The sequence below is a fragment of the Miniopterus schreibersii genome (genome assembly GCF_964146895.1).
Source record: "Miniopterus schreibersii genome assembly, chromosome: 16".
In the NCBI taxonomy this organism is placed as follows: Eukaryota; Metazoa; Chordata; class Mammalia; order Chiroptera; family Miniopteridae; genus Miniopterus; species Miniopterus schreibersii.
The window spans coordinates 2,095,001-2,112,118 of NC_138116.1; the positions used below are offsets into that span (position 1 = coordinate 2,095,001).

Below are 17,118 nucleotides of genomic sequence, written 5' to 3' on the forward strand. Positions count from 1 at the left end.
GCCTGGACACACCCAAGCCACATGGTTGCCCCCCCAACACACATGTCTCTTCTTTCTCCCTACAGACCCAGGGGCTTGCCCGTTGCCTCTCCGTTTCCCATCCCCCCACCGGCCTCTCTCCCCAGAGTAGGGAGACAGAGTGGCAGCCAGGATCCCTCTTCCCGGTGCCCCCAGGCGGATCCCACAGGGAGCTCCTGCCACGGGGCTGAGGGGGCCCCTAGGTTCCTGCAGCCCTTGTCTCCCGCCCACTGCGCCCACCGCTCCCACACGCCCTCCTTCACCCGGCGGTGGGTGGGCTGGGTGGATGGGGCCCCTCCAGGGCCACTTCCTGGGCCCCAGCATCCGGCGGCCAATCCGCTTGCTCCCGTCCATCCCTAGGGGTTCTGGAGAAGCCGCTGGAGAAGAAGTCCGGGAGGAACTACGGGCCGCCGGGCACGAAGAAGCTGATCTACTTCATCGACGACATGAACATGCCCGAGGTGGACAAGTACGGCACGGTGGCCCCGCACACGCTCATCCGGCAGCACATGGACCACGGGCACTGGTGACGTGGGCTGCGGGGGCGGGGCCGCGGCGAGGGGCGGAGCCTCAGGGCGTGGTGGGGGGTCACAGCCATGGGCAGGGTCACAGCGACCGGTGGGGCGCAGGGCCTGGCCCCTGGAAGAAGCAAAATCGACTGTTTCACAGAGAATCGATAGTTATTGAGGGTTTTTCTCTCTTTGCCTCGCGCTAGGCATTGCCGGGGGGTGGGGCTAGGGCAGGACACCAACCCCGGGCGCCCACACAGGTATGACAGGCAGAAGCTGACGCTGAAGGACATCCACAACTGCCAGTACGTGGCTTGCATGAACCCCACCTCCGGCTCCTTCACCATCGACTCCCGGCTTCAGGTAGGCGGGGATCAGGCGCCTCCCGGGGCCGCCAGGGCGTGCGGGCGGCCGAGCAGGTGAGAATAAAACCTTGCTCGGGTTCTACCACACACAAGGCATTCTGGCCGCGCGCACAGGACACCGGGCAGTGAGGACAGAATCCGCTCCCCACGCGGGCGGCCGGGCCACCAGCTGGTCCCCAAGAGCGGCCTGACGCGGGGCTGTGCTTGTTCCCGCAGCGCCACTTCTGCGTATTTGCCGTGAGCTTCCCGGGCCAGGAGGCCCTCACGACCATCTACAGCACCATCCTGTCCCAGCACCTGGCCTACCGCTCGGCCCCCACGGTGGTCCAGCGGATGAGCAGCCTGCTGGTGGCCTCGGCCCTGGGTAAGCTGGCCAGCCGCGGCCCCTCTCCTGTCGGCAGAAACCTCTGCTTTGTAAGGCCGCTGGCTGCTTCCTATTTCCCCCGGTAAATATTTTATTTATACTTTTAAATCAATATTTTTTTAAAGGATGCTATGTTTCGACAGGAGATGCTGTTAAACCCGATGGCTGGGGCGGGGGCGGGGAGCAGCAGACAGGAAAGTCAGTGGGCAGGAACGACCTACCCGTCACCAGGGTAACAGGCTTCCTCCCCCTCAGCTCTGCAGAGTCCTCCCTTAAATTGTCACCGGCTCAGAGTCCGTTTGTTTAGAAACTATACCCTAAGCTTTGCGTTTCCTGAGGCCATTAAGAGTGAATAAGGGTACATGTCTGTTTCCTACAACAGCCCTGCATCAGAAAGTCACACAAACCTTTCTTCCCACCGCCATCAAGTTTCATTACATCTTCAACCTCAGGGACCTCTCCAACATCTTCCAGGTACTGCTCTTCCAGCTCTGCGCCATGCCACCTACGGCCAAGTGTCTGACCCATAGGCGTTCTCCTCCTCTGCTTCCCTCAGGAGAGAAAGCAGTGGCCTGTGGACTGATGACAGTGATGGTGATGGTGGTGATGGTGATGGTGGTGGTGATGATGGTGATGGTGATGGAGATGATGGTGGTGATGGAGATGATGGTGGTTGTGATGGAGATGGTGGTGGTGATGGAGATGATGGTGGTGGTGATGGAGATGATGGTGATGGTGATGATGATGGTGGCGGTAATGATGGTGGTGATGATGGTGGTGATGATGGTGATGGTGGTGGTGGTGGTGATGGTGGTTGTGGTGGTGGTGATGGTGATGATGATGGTGGTGATGGTGGTGGTGGTGATGGTGGTGGTGATGATGGTGGTGGTGATGGTGGTGGTGGTGGTGATGGTGGTGATGGTGATGATGATGGTGGTGATGATGGTGATAATGATGGTGATGATGGTGGTGGTGGTGGTGGGGGTGGTGATGGTGATGGGGGTGGTGGTGATGGTGATGGTGATGGGGGTGGGGGTGGTGATGGTGATAATAATGGTGATGCTGTAATTATAGTGATGGTGGATGATGTGATGATTGATGTGATGATGGTGATGACAGTGACAGTGACATGGTTACCATGGTGATGGTGATGATAATGATGACGTTTCCTCTTATTTATTGACTGTTTAGTCTGAGCCAGGCACTGGGTTAGGCCACTTACACCCCCATTTTCTCCTCCAAACAACCTGTAGTGCTCTTACATCCCCATGTTACAGGAGAGCCTAAGGCTCAGGGAGGTGAAGTCATGCCCACCTCCTCCCACTTCAAGTGTCAGTTCAAATGTCATGTCCGCAGGGGGTCCCTCCTCATTCCCACACCCTCTCTCTCACTGCCCCTGCCTGTGTCATTCATAGCCCATCACAGTGTGTCACTTACCTTGCTTTTTGGTTTTTTGGCCCGGTTACATCTCCTACTAAAATGCAAACTCCATAAAGGCAGGGTTTGTCTTGTCACCATGTTCCCAGAGCCCAGAAGAGCTCTGGAAAATAGCGGACCCTCAAAAAGCGCCTGTTGAACTTGCCCATGTCACTTGGTTAGTAACCCGCTGAGCCGGAGCTGGACCCGGGCGGGCTGCAGGGCCCAAGCTTGTAACCCCACTGCGCTGAGGCCTTTGAGTCCGGTTCCCCCACGGTGCCTGAAGCCCTTGACCTTGTCTTGTGAGGAAAGGTCCCCCGAGTCTCTCCGGCCACAGTCACACCCTCCAGTCTCTGGGGTTTGCATGGACTTGGCAGCTGGGAGCTTCCTTGGCCCCAGGGAGACGTTGTACCAGCAGCCAAATGGCTCCTCCCGGGAAGGGACATGGCCCCGCTCCTCCCAGCCCAGAGCACGGCTGCCTTGCCTCACGCCCAGCCGAAGATGCTGAGCGTCCTGGGGGGGCAGGGGCTCTTGTTTTCCACAACAGAGGTCTTGAAAACCCCGTTTGACCTCGTCCGCCTCTGGCTGCATGAAGCGGAAAGAGTGTACGGGGACAAGATGGTTGACGAAAAAGACCAGGAGACGTTGCACCGAGTCACCATGGCGTCCACCAAGAAGTTCTTTGACGTGAGTCAAGCAACCAGGTCCCCCTGCAGAGCCTGGAAATGCTCCCAGTGGGCTCGCTGCCTGGGCCAATGGTAACCTCAGCCCTCCTGGAAGGGCCCTCGGGGGGGGGGGGAGGGACCACGTTGGGTCCCACGAAATGACTCTGCCACGTGGGTGTGCATCTGAGTGAGAAGGAATGGGCCCCTCGGTGGGTCAGGATCTGACAGCCCCCCACCGTCCACTAGGGGCGCAGAAAGGCCCCCTTGGGTCCGGGTGCTCTGCTGGAGCGTCCCGGCTGGTCTCGGTGATCAGCTTGTTTCTCATCTGATGGGGACGGACCATCCCACAAGGGGGTTTGCCCAGCTGTCCCCAGGGCTCCTGGGAACAATGGTTTGGGCCCCAGGAGACTTGACCTGGCCTCCTGAGGCACTGGCTGCTGTGTCCACGGCCTGTCCACGGCCTGCCCACGGCCTGTCCACGGAGGCCAGCCACAGAAGTACCTTATCTCTTATCTGTAGGATCTTGGCGAAGAGCTTTTATTTGCCAAACCAAATATCTTCAGCCACTTTGCTCAAGGGATCGGCGACCCCAAATACCTCCCGGTGACCGACATGGCTCGCCTGAACAAACTCCTCTCAGACGTCCTGGACAGTTACAACGAGGTCAACGCGGTCATGAACTTGGTGAGCAGGGCTCGAGCCGATAGCGTGGGCGCTTCGATGGCGCTCCCGGGCTGTGTGATTCGTGGCAAGCGCCGCCGGGGGGGTGGACGAGGCCCTGTGCCGTGGAAGGCGAGTCCACGCGAGGCCGGATGCTGAGGCGGGTGGCCCCGGCAGGTGCTGTTCGAAGCCGCGGTGGCGCACATCTGCCGGATCAACCGCATCCTGGAGTCGCCGCGCGGGAACGCCCTGCTGGTGGGCGTGGGCGGCAGCGGCAAGCAGAGCCTGTCGCGCCTGGCCGCCTACATCAGCGCGCTGGACGTGTTCCAGATCACCCTCAAGAAGGGCTACGGCATCCCGGACCTCAAGGTGCGCCCTGCTCGCCCTCGCCCCGGCCACTGCTGCTCGTTTTCCCCGGGGCTCAGCCTCCCGGTCCAAGCCCGTGGTGCACGTTTTTGGGGCCTCGCTCAGGGTCCCCATTTAAAGGTTTCCCCCCCTTGTGTATGTGATAAAACCTGCGTAACACACAGTTTAGCTGTCGAGCCCTGCAGCTCGGTGGCACTGGGCACATTCACACTGCTGTGCGGCCATCCCCACCCTCCATCTCCTGAATGCCTTGTTGTCCCAAACCGAACCTCTGCCCATTAATCGGTGACCCCCACCCTCTCCCCCGGCCCCTGGCACCCACATTCCACTCCCCGTCTCTATGGGTTTGACCGTCTAGGGACCTCACGGGAGTGGCATCACACAGCATCTGTCCCTTGGAGGCTGGTCTATTTCAACTAGTGTAATGTCCTCAGGGCCCGCCCATGTGTCAGAACTTCCTTCGTTTCTAGGGCTACGTGGCACCCCACTGTGTGGATGGGCACCCCACTGTGGACAGCCCCGCTGTGTTTGCCGTGCATCTGTGGGCAGACACGGGGGTGCCCCCCCCCGCTTTGGGCTGGAGAACAGCGCTGCTGTGCTGTGGGCAGTCTCCGCCCAGGGTTTCGCCCCTCCCTCCAGAGACCCCAGTGTTTCTTACAACGTTGATTGGGGGGTGGCATCCTGGGGGGCTGTGGGGACGCCTCCGTGCGCGTCCTCGCGGCCAGGACCCTGAGAGCGTCCCCCCGGGCGCAGACCGACCTGAGCTCGCAGTACATCAAGTCGGCCGTAAAGAATGTGCCGTCCGTGTTCCTGATGACGGACTCCCAGGTGGCCGAGGAGCAGTTTCTGGTGCTGATCAACGACCTGCTGGCCTCGGGGGAGATCCCCGGGCTGTTCATGGACGACGAGGTGGAAAACATCATCACGTCCATGCGGCCGCAGGTGAAGTCGCTCGGCATGGTCGACACCCGGGAGCTGTGCTGGAAATTCTTCATCGAGAAGGTCCGCAAGCAGCTGAAGGTACCGTCCCCGTCTCCGCGGGGCTCGGGGGCCCGGCCTGGCACCCCGTGGCCTTGGGGGGCTCGGCTCTTTAGTCTGGGTGCAAGTGGGGGCCCAGGATGTGGGAATCCGTTAGGAGAGGACAGACAGGTGGGGCTGCCTGGTGCACGGGGCCCTTGGAAGTATCTTGTGGCCCAAGGAAGAGTTTTACACACACACAGCGAGCACGTTTAAATGGGTAGGGTCACCTTGACCTCCAACACCCCCTCTTGGGGGAAGCAGGCGCAGCTAGGCTGAGGCTTCCAAGAGAAGGAAGTTCCCAGTCCTGCCAAAGGGACCCCAGCGCAGTCTCTTGCATCTCGGACCCCAGGGAGTCCCAGCTCCTCTGGGGATCAGCTGCGGTCCTTGGGGGCCTGGAGGAGGCTCTGTGTCCCCGGGGACCAGACCCTCTAAAGGGAGTGTGGCCCTCCCAGCGTGGACGCCCATTCCCCGCCAGTCCTCTATCCCGGCTTTTCCGTCTCCCTCTGCGAGTGTCACTTGAGAAGGGCTTGGGGCCGACCCCTGCACCTGACATCGCTGGGGAGGGTCCTGATGTCAGCTGAGCTCGTGTCTGCCGTAGGGCAGTGGCTACACTTTAAACCTGGAGGTGGGAATGGGCTCCCGGACACTTGGAGCTGAGGCCTCGCCGAGGGCTTTCCCCTCGGAATGAGCGTCCTGCCACGGGGCGCGACTGGGCCCCACGAGCAGCTCCTCCGCTCCCCACGCAGGTGATCCTGTGTTTCTCCCCCGTGGGCTCCGTCCTGCGTATCCGGGCGAGAAAGTTCCCTGCTGTGGTCAACTGCACGGCCATCAACTGGTTCCACGAGTGGCCGGAAGACGCTCTGGTGTCCGTCAGCGCCCGCTTCCTGGAGGAGACCGAGGGCATCCAGGTGAGCCCTTAGGGCCAGCTTCACAATGTGCCACTCGGGCATCGATGTGGGCTTCCAGCCCAGGATGGGCCTTCTAGGATCTGGGTGGCCCACTGCTGGCACCAGCAGGGCCACAGAGCAGATGCCACGGGAGCGAGTGTTGGATGAGCACATTTCCAAACTAACCAGAATGAAAATTACTATCGCCTGGTCCGTGCCGGGGCGGGGCTCCCAGTACCTGTCCTCGGGCAGGGGGGCGGGCCCCGTGGTGGGAGACATGGCCCTGGTGTGAACCGAGGGCGGAAGAGGCTGGTGACGGAGTTAGTGGAACCCGGGCCCAGCTAGGAGATGCACAGTGGATGCTGCCAAATGGCCCAGGTTCCTCGCGCACATTGGCGGGCGCTTCGCTGCCGGGGGTGCAGGTGTGAGTGTGTGACACACGCGGAGAGAGAACAGCAATGAGCTCCGCTGCGCCTGGCACGGAGCCCAGCCCTTGGGGGTGCGGTGTCAAAGCCCCACAGGCCCGCTGTCTCCAGCCTCGTTTGACGGTGGAACCGCCGAGGCTGAGAAAGGGGCTGCGTCTCATCCAGGGTCCCCCGGCGAGTGAGGGAAGCCCCACCTTGCTGATCCACTGTGGCCAGTGCCCTCCTCCCCTGGGCCCCTCCCAGGGCCAGGGACCCCCCCCCCCCCCCGCAGGAATGGGGTCGCGCCCTGCAGCGAACGGGGCCCGAGGGCCCGTCTTGCCTTTGCAGCCGGAAGTCAAGACCTCCATCAGCCTGTTCATGGCCTACGTGCACACCACCGTCAACGAGATGTCCAAGGTGTACCTGGCCATCGAGAGGCGCTACAACTACACCACGCCCAAAACCTTCCTGGAGCAGATCAAGCTCTACCAGAACCTGCTGGCCAAGAAGAGGGCGGAGCTGGTGGCCAAGATCGAGAGGCTGGAGAACGGCCTGATGAAGCTGCAGAGCACGGCTTCTCAGGTGGGGGGGCAGCCAGGACTGGGGCGGGCGGGGTCAGGGGCCCGGGGTCAGCAGGGCAGCCCAGCCGGTCGCTGCGTTTTCCCAAATATATCTTCCAGGCCGGGTCCTGGGACAGAGCTCCCAGGCGAGGATGGTTACAGCAGCTGAGCAGCCTCCCTGTGGTAGAAATGGGCACAAAGTGGGGAGAACACCCCACCCTGTCACTTACTAGTTCCCAGCAGCCCTCCCGCCGGGCCAGGCCCGGGCCTCACGCATCCCCGCTCCCGGGAGGGCTGTGTCCCCGGCTCCAGGCTTCCTCTCGCTGCTGCTCCAGCCTCCCCAGAGCTCTCTGGCACCCGGATTCTGCTGACCTGTCTTAATCAGGCCACCCCGACTGTCAATTCCCCGAGCCACGGGACTGTGTCTTGTACTTGTGACCCTGTGTGTACAGTTGGCGTTCAATACGTGCTTACCTTAGAGAAGTTTGAAAGAGGCATCGAAATGTGCTTCAGGGCCCTCTGCTCGGCCCCGTGGCCGCCGGCCGGTCCACGTGGGGGGCCCGGGCTGCCCCCTCACGGCGTCTCCTCCCCCAGGTGGACGATTTGAAGGCCAAGCTGGCGATTCAGGAGGCTGAGCTGAAGCAGAAGAATGAAAACGCGGACAAGCTGATCCAGGTGGTGGGAGTGGAGACAGAGAAGGTCAGCAAAGAGAAGGCCATCGCCGACGAAGAGGAGGCCAAGGTGGAAGTCATCAACAAGGTGGGCGGATGGCCCGGCCCCCGGGGGCGGCTGCACGCGTCTACGCCGCGGGGCTCCCCGGGGAGGCCTGGGCAAAGGCTGAGGAGCCCCAATCCAGTGGGACCCCCCCACCGGAAGCCACGCTCCTCACATTGCTGCCCCCAGGCCACGGAGGCAGCAACCCCGGGAGCTGGTGAGAAATGCAGGTTCCTGGGCCCGCCCCCTTCCCTGGGCTGGATCGTCAGCATTCTAACCAGAGGCTGGGGCCCCTGAGCGCGTTAAGGTTTGGGGAGGCTGCACTGGAGCCCCGGTGCTCGGACGCACTGCACCAGGAGCCCCCGAGGCTCTGATGTCACCGGCAGGTGGGCTCCTAGCTGGAGTCCTTGTCACGGTTGGTTGGTTGACCATCTCCCCTCCCTGCCTGGTTCTGTGCCATCCTCATGTGTCTGCTCCAGCGTCTAAATTAAGAGTGTCCCAGAAATTGTCCGCTGTCTCTTGAGACGGAGGATGCCCTGTTAGGCAGATGAGGAAACTGAGGCCCATTGTGGTCGGCCACGTGCTGAGGACTCAAAACTAGCAAGTGACACAGTCAGGCTCCGAGCCAGGACCCGCGTCCAGCACCCTGAGCTCTGTGACCTGCTGCCCGGTGTCTGGGCGCCCACCCCTCTCTAACCCCCACATCCGGAAATGGCCCCCCGGGTGCTCCAGGAAGAAGGCCTGGGTGTTGCCCAGCCCAGCTGGCTGGGTCCATCTGTGCCCCGGTCCCTCAGTCGTGCCCCACGCAGTCCCTAGAGCAGGTGCAGGACAGGGTTCTCTGGGAGATCCTTTGCCCTGCCTGGGGCACGACTTACAGAGACCCTCTCCTCCTGTCCCAATTCCTCCCGCCTCCCCATCATTCTCTATTATCACATAGATGCTGTTTCTTATTGATAGACACCAAGCTGCTACGGGTTTGTCTGCTTGGCACCCACAGGTTCAGAGGGGCTCTTCCTGACCCAAAGAATAAGTGAATGTGTGCAGGCAGGAGTGAATGTGCGCCCGAATGAATGAATGAATGAATGTGTGCCTGAGTGAATGAATGAATGAGTGAATGTGCGCCTGAGTGAATGAATGAATGAATGTGTGCCTGAGTGAATGAATGAATGAGTGAATGTGTGCCCGAATGAATGAATGAATGAGTGAATGTGTGCCCGAATGAATGAATGAATGTGTGCCTGATGAAGGACGCTCTCGCCTTCTTAAGGGGAGGCTGAGCTGTATCCCTGAAATGTTCCCAGAAACGCTAGGCCTCACAGCCGGGGTGGTCTGCCTGGCCCCGGGTTCCCCACAGCCTGGAAGCTGGGGCCAGTGGGAGCAACAGCTCCCATTCCCGGATCCTAAGTCAGCGATTGCGGCCTGAGTGTTGAGGGGCAGGGGCCAAGGAGGCAGGAAGGAGGAAGGTGGGCTCCGGGCGGTGACTGGAGCCTCAGTGAGCATGAGGGGAACCCGCAGCGGGCCCCCCTCTTCACCCCCCCTCGCTCCCTCGCAGCCCCGGCCCGGGCTCCCCCCGCATGCGCCTCCCAGACAGGCACCCAAGTTGATCTCTGCTGTCCGGCTTCCTTCCAGAATGTCACCGAGAAGCAAAAAGCTTGTGAAACGGACCTGGCCAAGGCGGAGCCGGCCCTGCTGGCCGCACAGGAGGCCCTGGACACCCTGAACAAGGTGAGAGAAGGAAGCGGGGCCCCGGCCCGAGTGAGGGGAGAGGGGAGGCCCCGGCCGTGGTCCGGTGGTGGCTCAGCCCCAGCAGGCTCCCTGGGGTCGTCCCCGGGGCCTCCGGGTCCCCCGTCAGGTCGGTCCCCACCTGTCGTTCGCAGAACAACCTGACAGAGCTGAAGTCCTTCGGGTCCCCGCCGGACGCCGTGGTCAACGTCACGGCCGCCGTCATGATTCTGACGGCGCCCGGGGGCAAGATCCCCAAGGACAAGAGCTGGAAGGCGGCGAAAATCATGATGGGCAAAGTGGACACGTTCCTGGACTCCCTGAAGAAGTTTGACAAGGAACACATCCCCGAGACCTGCCTGAAGGCGTTCAAGTGAGTGGGGCTTGGCCGCGGCCTGGGGCTCCCTCAGCCCTGAGTCCTGTCGGGGGCCTGCGTCCAGGCGCTGCTGTGAGGCCCCCGAATCTCCCGCTCGCCCGAGCGGGGCAGGGCCTCGGCTGCTGGGCAAGGCGGGACCCTGCAGACGGTTGGCGGCGGCCCGGGCAAGTCTGGCCGCCCTGCAAGTGCACCGGGCCTGGAGGGACCCAGTCACCCCGGCCGGCAGTGCTGCCCCTGGGTGGGGGGCATGGGAGGGGTGTATGGGGGCACTGCCACGTTTTACCCGTAAACCCCAACGTGCCAGCCCTTGCGTGGCTCTCCGCTCCTGAGCACGCCAAACCCACTGTTCATATCTCACGTGGCCCCTGCCTGCCCCCCCCCCCCGGGGCAACCCTACCCCAGGGTCTGCTTGACCCTGACTGAGAAAGAGCCACTCCCGTGACCCCAGTGACCCCAGGCGAGAACCCCCACGTCTCCCAGACCCCATCTGCTGAGGAAGAGGCCTGGGTGACAGAAAAGCATTTGATGGATAAAGAATAGTTTAAAGTGTAAGAGGAAAGCCTGGGAAACCCCGCCAGGCCCGCCCCCGGGGAGCAGCCACTGCCAGCACTGAAGGAGCTTCGGTCTTTTTTCTAAAGTTTCTTTCCAAAGTTGAAATAATCCTGTATCCATGCAATTATTTGCTCTGCTTTTCTTTTTTTACTTAACGTTGTTAAGGTGAAAAAAACACTTCCCTGTGCTATTAAAACACTTTGCCAGCCTCACGCCCAACAGCTGCGCCGTCTCCCCGCTGCTCCCGCAACGTCCGTGTGTGCGAAACAGGCAAACCCGGGGCCACGTCAGCCTGAACGAGCGTCGCATACTCCAGGGGCCAGAATTCTGTGTCCCCCTTTCCCTTCTTCCTGTAACACTGAGACCAAAAAAATAAATTCAGCCCTCGCTGGATCCCTGTGGTCAGCGGCCGGAGCCTCACAGGGGCTGCCGTGGGAGGAGACTGCGTCGGCCCCGTCCTGCGGAGCCCAGGCCGGCTGCCCTGTCCCCTGTCCCCTCTCCAGGCCCTACCAAGGCAATCCGACCTTCGACCCTGAGTTCATCCGCTCCAAGTCCACGGCGGCCGCGGGCCTGTGCTCCTGGTGCATCAATATCGTGCGTTTCTACGAGGTCTACTGCGACGTGGCCCCCAAACGACAGGCGCTGGAGGAGGCCAACGCCGAGCTGGCCGAGGCCCAGGACAAGCTGTCTCGGATCAAGAACAAGATTGCAGTGAGTGCCCGGCTGCCCGGCCGGCACCAAAGCCACGGCCCGCTCGGATGGGCGGTGCCTCCGATGGAAGGGGGTGGCCTTGGCTGCTGCCTTGGTGGCGAATCACTCGGCCGCTCGAGACAACACACGCGGGCGGCCGTGGGGACCCGACCCACCGCGAGGCCGCCGTGTGCCCTGCCCTCTGGGCAGCCCTGCCCCTGACCCGCCTCCGCAGGGGGCAGCTGCTGCTCTCGCCCACCCCAGGACCCCCCATCGTGTTCTTCCAGGAACTCAACGCCAACCTGAGCAACCTGACGTCGGCATTTGAGAAAGCGACAGCGGAGAAAATCAAGTGCCAGCAGGAGGCCGACGCCACCAACAGGGTGATCTCGCTGGCCAACAGGTAGCTGGCTCCGCCCCGCCGACCCCCCTCCCCGCCCTCAGACCCCCTGCGAGGGATGAGCCCACAGACCGGCCTTTGGAGGAAGGAGAAGCCCCGGCGGAGGCAGCAGGTCCAGGCTTTTGCTCTCTGGGCGCCAAGTCCTGAGGATAATCAGGACGACCTCCCAGAGCTGGTGACGTCTCCCCAGGGACCCCGCGTGTCCCTCGACTTCAGGAAACGTGACCTCTCGCAGTACAGGATCCCGCCCCCCGACCCGCCTGAGACGCGGTCGCCCGGACCACGCTGGGGAGGCCGGCAGGGTCATCGCCCGCTGTCTCCTGTGTCCCGTTCCCACGGCTCTAGAGCCAGGCCGTCCGGCGGGACACGAAGCGACCACGCTGCCCTTCAGAGTCCCGCGTTGCCGCCTTGAAACAGTAGAGGGACGCGGATGAAATTGATTTTGACGATGTATTTTATTTAACCACAAATCTGATCATTCCCACAAGCGATGAGTGATCAGTGACACGTTTTATATGCTTGTTTTCTTTTTTCTTTTTTTTAAAGACTTTTTATTTTATTTTTTCAGAGAGAGAAGGGAGAGGGAGAGAGAGAAACATTGATGTGAGAGCGAAACGTCGATCGGCTGCCTCCCGCACGCCCCTCCTGGGGCCCGAGGGTGCAGCCGGGCCTGCGCCCCGACGGGAATCGTCCTGGGACCTTCCGCTGCGCGGATGGCCCTCGGCCCACTGAGCCCCGCCGTCCGGGCTGTTCGCTTGCTTTCGCTCCGAGTCCTCGGAACCCCGGCGTGTTTGCACCCAGGGCTGTCCCAGGTCAGACCGGCCGTGCCCGGGCTCGCCTCCGGTGCTCCAGGCCGCCCTGGCGAGCCACACGGCTGCGCAGCTTCCTTCCCGTGTTTTCAGAAGTGAGCTCCGGAGCCTGGCGTGAGCCATGGGTACCCGGGGAAGCGGAGCTCGGGCTCCTCTGTGCCTGTCTCCAGAAAGCATCAGTGTTGCTCCCCCCAAAGCATATATTTCCCCAAATTTCCCCCCGACGCACTTTCGCTGTTGAAGCGCGGAGCGGAGTAAGGGCGCGGGGGGAGGGCACTCGCCTTGCTCTCCTTGCCGCAGCCTCGTGTCCACCCAGACGCCTGTTCCCTCTCTGACCCCGTTGACCTCTGTCCCGTCTTAGGCTGGTGGGAGGCCTGGCGTCGGAAAACATCCGCTGGGCCCAGTCGGTGAAGAACTACAAGTCCCAGGGGATCACCCTGTGCGGAGACGTCCTGCTGATCTCGGCCTTCGTGTCCTACGTGGGCTACTTCACCAAGAAGTACCGGAACGAGCTGATGGAGAGGTTCTGGGTCCCTTACATAAACAAATTAAAGGTGAGAGGCCCGTCGCTCGGGAAATCCGGGGAGGCCCCCACAGGGCGGGCAGGCCGGCAGGCCCGGCCAAACCTCCCCCGCGGTCCTGAGGCCGAGGCTCCGTCAGGGCCGCGGGAGTGACCGTCCCCTCGCAGGTGGCCGCCCGCCCACCGTCTGATTGCAGAGCCCCCGTTACCTGGACGGTGTCTTCTGTACAGCGGTGAGGCCTCGCCTGCCCTCTGAGGATGAGCGTTTCCCCTCGGCAGGTCCCCATCCCCATCACGGAAGGTCTGGATCCCCTGAGCCTGCTGACCGACGATGCGGACGTGGCCACGTGGAACAACCAGGGGCTCCCCAGCGACCGCATGTCCACCGAGAACGCAACCATCCTGTGTAACACGGAGCGGTGGCCCCTCATCGTGGATGCCCAGCTGCAAGGGATCAAGTGGATCAAAAACAAATACGGGACGGAACTGAAAGCTATCCGCCTGGGACAGAAGAGGTGCCCGGCTGCGCCCGCTCAGGGGCTGGGGGTGAAAAGGCAGAGGCCTCGGGGGTTTGCACTTGTTAAACCAGTGGACAGATCTTTCAATCCAAACACTGGTCCACAGGTGGATTTTTTTTTTTTTTTTTAAACTGGGAACGGCACCAAGAGTACAGATGTAAACTCGGGGATCTAAACCCCCCGTTACCTGTGGCTCCTGCAGGGAGGGAGCGCTGGCCCGGGCCCCGGCCTGGCTTGACTCTCACCCGGCCGCTTGCTGGCCGTGAGGCTGCAGGCTGGTCATTTTCTATTTCTTGTCTCTTGTGTGGTTTATTGGCTCGTTCCCCGTGAGGGACAGTGGCCGTAACGAAGGCCGGCGGCCCTGAGTGCCATCGGGGTGCCCAGGGGAGGCCGAGAGGGCCAGGCTTGAAGGCATTTGCCTCGGCAGCCCCCAGCGGCTCTGCCTGCCCCCTGCTCCCTGGGCCCACCGGGTGATGGACACAGAAGCCTCGGGCTCCCTCGGAAGGACAGGCTCAGGGGTATGAGCTGCCGGCCCCCCGCCGCCTCCCCTCCCGTGCCTCCTGGGGCACGTGGCTGAGCCATCACTTGGCCCCTCTGTTGCTCAGTGACCCCCCGCTGTGCCCACAGCTACCTGGACATCATCGAACAGGCCATTTCACAAGGGGACACCCTGCTCATTGAGAACATCGGCGAGAGCGTGGACCCCGTGCTGGACCTGCTCCTGGGCAGGAACACGATCAAGAAGGGAAAGTGAGTTTCTGGGTCCACCTCCGAGCTCTAAGGGAGCCCCCAGGGTGCGGAGGGAGAGGTTTGGCCCTTGTGCCCAGAACCATGCGGGGAGGGAACTTTCCCGGCTCTTCTGGGGGCAGCAGGGGCTCCCCTGAAATGCTACCAGGTGTGCCGGACCCCAGCTCGGGGGGGGGAATCACGGGGCCACATCCCAGCCGGGAATAAATACACCGTTTTATTAGTAACAGCCTCCAGGTGGGATTCTTACAGGTCACGTTTTTCTTTCTGTTTCTGTGCATTTTACGAATCTTGGACCTATTTTACTTTTTAAAAATTCAGGTGAAGTCCAATCGATGTGCTTTTCTCACATCGATGTTTCTCTCCCTCCCTCCCCCCCTTCACTCTCTCTGAAAAAAAATTAAAAATAAAATGTGCGAGTATATGTGAGCCGCCCATAAATGCCAGGCTACCTGCCTGCAGGCGCCCGGGTCAGGGGCAGCAAATAAACACGCCGAGGTCTGGCCCCTGAGAGGGCCCGGCAGGGCCTGGCTGCTGTCCAGTGGGTGACGTTAAGCCCCAAAACGTGAGCTTGACCAGAAAGCGGGGCCCCCGCGGAGGACCAGCAGACCCGGCTCTGCCCGGGAGCTTCGGGCGTGTGCCCGCGCTCCGGGCTGGGATGCCGGCGTCGTTCCGATGCCGAGGGCCCTGGGGTGGACCCGCCTGCTGCCAGTTGAGTAAATACCGTTGTAAAGATCAGAAAACGCCAGCCGGAGACGGAGCAGCTGCGCCTCACCGAAGGGTCGGCCGCAGGCCAGGGAGGGGCGTGGAACAAGGAAGGTCACAGTCCCTCCCTCGGGGTGGGACGGCCACCGGCTGGCACGGAAGGCGGCCTGCGTCCCGTCCGTGTGGCGCTCACGCACCCGCGGGAGGCCGGCTCACCCCTCCCGCACCGGCCGCCAGGTACATCAAGATCGGCGACAAGGAGGTGGAGTACCACGCCGAGTTCCGCCTCATCCTGCACACCAAGTACTTCAACCCCCACTACAAGCCCGAGATGCAGGCCCAGTGCACCCTGATCAACTTCCTGGTCACCAGGGACGGCCTCGAGGACCAGCTCCTGGCCGCGGTGGTGGCCAAGGAGCGCCCCGACCTGGAGCAGCTGAAGGTGTGGGGGCCGGAGGCGGGGCACGGCCGGGCGGTTCCCCGGGAAGGGGCGGGTCGCCCGAGGCTCCCCAGCTCTGGTCCCTCCCTTGTCACACCGAATTGTATTTCGTGCGACGTAACGAGTGTTTTCTCCCCCCACGGCCCCCCCATGTAACCCCCAATCAAAGGACGGCGTGAATGACAGGCCAGGGGTCACCGTGGCGCCCTGACAGCCTAACCCCCCACCCCGCAGCCCCCCAAGACAGGCCTGGCTGCAGCTCCCGTGTGCCAGTCGCCTCCTGGTGCTGTGTGGGCCACACTCAGGGCTCAGAGGGGCGCAGGCCTCGTGCTTCTCCCGTGGTCCCCGAGCCCTTGCACACGGTGGCCAGTGACAGGCAGCCGCAGAGGCCGGGGCAGGCGCCGCCCTGCTGGGGGCCCCCACTCTGCTTCCGCTGGGGCTCAGCCTCCCCGTTTGTTCACTCGTCCGAGCCCCGGGCCCGGGCTATGGAGGCGGGAGGTGCCCACCACCGGCTTCCCTTCCCTGTCCCTGCGCCTCCTGCAGGCGAACCTCACCAAGTCCCAGAACGAGTTTAAGATCGTCCTGAAAGAGCTGGAGGACTCCCTGCTGGCCCGCCTGTCGGCCGCCTCGGGAAACTTCCTGGGAGACACGGCCCTGGTGGAGAATCTGGAGACCACCAAGCACACGGCCAGCGAGATCGAGGAGAAGGTGGGCGCTTGCAGGCCCCGCGCCCGGGCTGCCTGCCGAGAGCCCCACAGGGCGGCCTCGGGGGGCTGAGAGCTCTGGCCAGGGCCGCCGGCCGCCTGCTCTTCGGGGCTGCCCACCCGCTGGCCTCACTCCGGCCCCTTCTCGTTGGGTTTTCAGGTGCAAGAGGCCAAAATCACAGAAATTAAAATCAACGAGGCGAGGGAGAACTACCGGCCGGCGGCGGAGCGGGCGTCCCTGCTGTACTTCATCCTCAACGACCTCAACAAGATCAGCCCCATCTACCAGTTCTCCCTCAAGGTGCACCACCCGCCCGGCGCCTCGGGCCTCGGGGGCAGCGACGGGGTGGGGCAGGGGCGGGGGGGGCGGGCAGGGAGCTGGGGTGCCGCCTGCCCGGGAGGAGAGGGGCCCCAGCCCCGCAAGCCTCCCACGCTCCCTCTGTGGCCCGTCCCAGGCCTTCAACGTGGTCTTCGAAAACGCCATCCAGAAGACGGCGCCCGCGGACGAGGTCAAACAGCGGGTGATGAACCTGACGGACGAGATCACCTACTCCGTCTACATGTACACGGCCCGCGGGCTCTTCGAGCGGGACAAGCTCATCTTCCTGGCCCAGGTTGCGTTTCAGGTAACGCGCCCCGGGCGGCAGCCCCCGCGCCCGGAGCCTGTGGGGTGGGGAGCGGCTGCTAGCGGGCGCGGGGCTCCCCGTGGGGTGAGCGAAAGGTCAGCCCCTAGACAGGGTGACGGTCCTACTGCGACAGAGTGAACGTGCTGAATGCCTCTGAACTTCAATCGGGTTAAAATGGTAAATTTTATGTTCTATGGATTTCGCCGTGATTTTTAAAAATTTTTTAAAAAGTGGAGACAACGTTTTGCCCCAACCCGAGGGGGCCGGACGGTGCTGGCCCTGCAGGCGGGGCCGTGGGGGCCTCCTACCCCTCCTGGACCCTGGCTGGGCTCCTCCCTGCGCCTCCTGCACGTGGACGTGGC

General features: G+C 62.5%; 1 protein-coding gene across 2 annotated transcripts in view; it reads left to right on the top strand.

Annotated features, from left to right (window-relative positions):
• Positions 1-17,118, top strand: part of DNAH17 (dynein axonemal heavy chain 17) — a gene marked incomplete at its 5' end in the record, with an annotated part of 77,347 nt that overhangs the window by 44,589 nt on the left and 15,640 nt on the right. For both annotated transcript variants that reach the window (XM_081161181.1, XM_081161182.1), the window contains 22 exons: positions 379-544; positions 788-890; positions 1,109-1,256; positions 1,639-1,730; positions 3,198-3,359; positions 3,857-4,021; positions 4,175-4,366; positions 5,117-5,383; positions 6,130-6,291; positions 7,023-7,256; positions 7,829-7,993; positions 9,578-9,673; positions 9,826-10,043; positions 11,102-11,309; positions 11,576-11,691; positions 12,859-13,051; positions 13,297-13,532; positions 14,163-14,285; positions 15,225-15,429; positions 15,970-16,134; positions 16,291-16,431; positions 16,586-16,756. In XM_081161181.1, the coding sequence (XP_081017307.1) occupies positions 379-544; positions 788-890; positions 1,109-1,256; positions 1,639-1,730; positions 3,198-3,359; positions 3,857-4,021; positions 4,175-4,366; positions 5,117-5,383; positions 6,130-6,291; positions 7,023-7,256; positions 7,829-7,993; positions 9,578-9,673; positions 9,826-10,043; positions 11,102-11,309; positions 11,576-11,691; positions 12,859-13,051; positions 13,297-13,532; positions 14,163-14,285; positions 15,225-15,429; positions 15,970-16,134; positions 16,291-16,431; positions 16,586-16,756 (3,728 nt within the window). The remainder of the gene's footprint in view (positions 1-378; positions 545-787; positions 891-1,108; positions 1,257-1,638; positions 1,731-3,197; positions 3,360-3,856; positions 4,022-4,174; positions 4,367-5,116; positions 5,384-6,129; positions 6,292-7,022; positions 7,257-7,828; positions 7,994-9,577; positions 9,674-9,825; positions 10,044-11,101; positions 11,310-11,575; positions 11,692-12,858; positions 13,052-13,296; positions 13,533-14,162; positions 14,286-15,224; positions 15,430-15,969; positions 16,135-16,290; positions 16,432-16,585; positions 16,757-17,118) is intronic.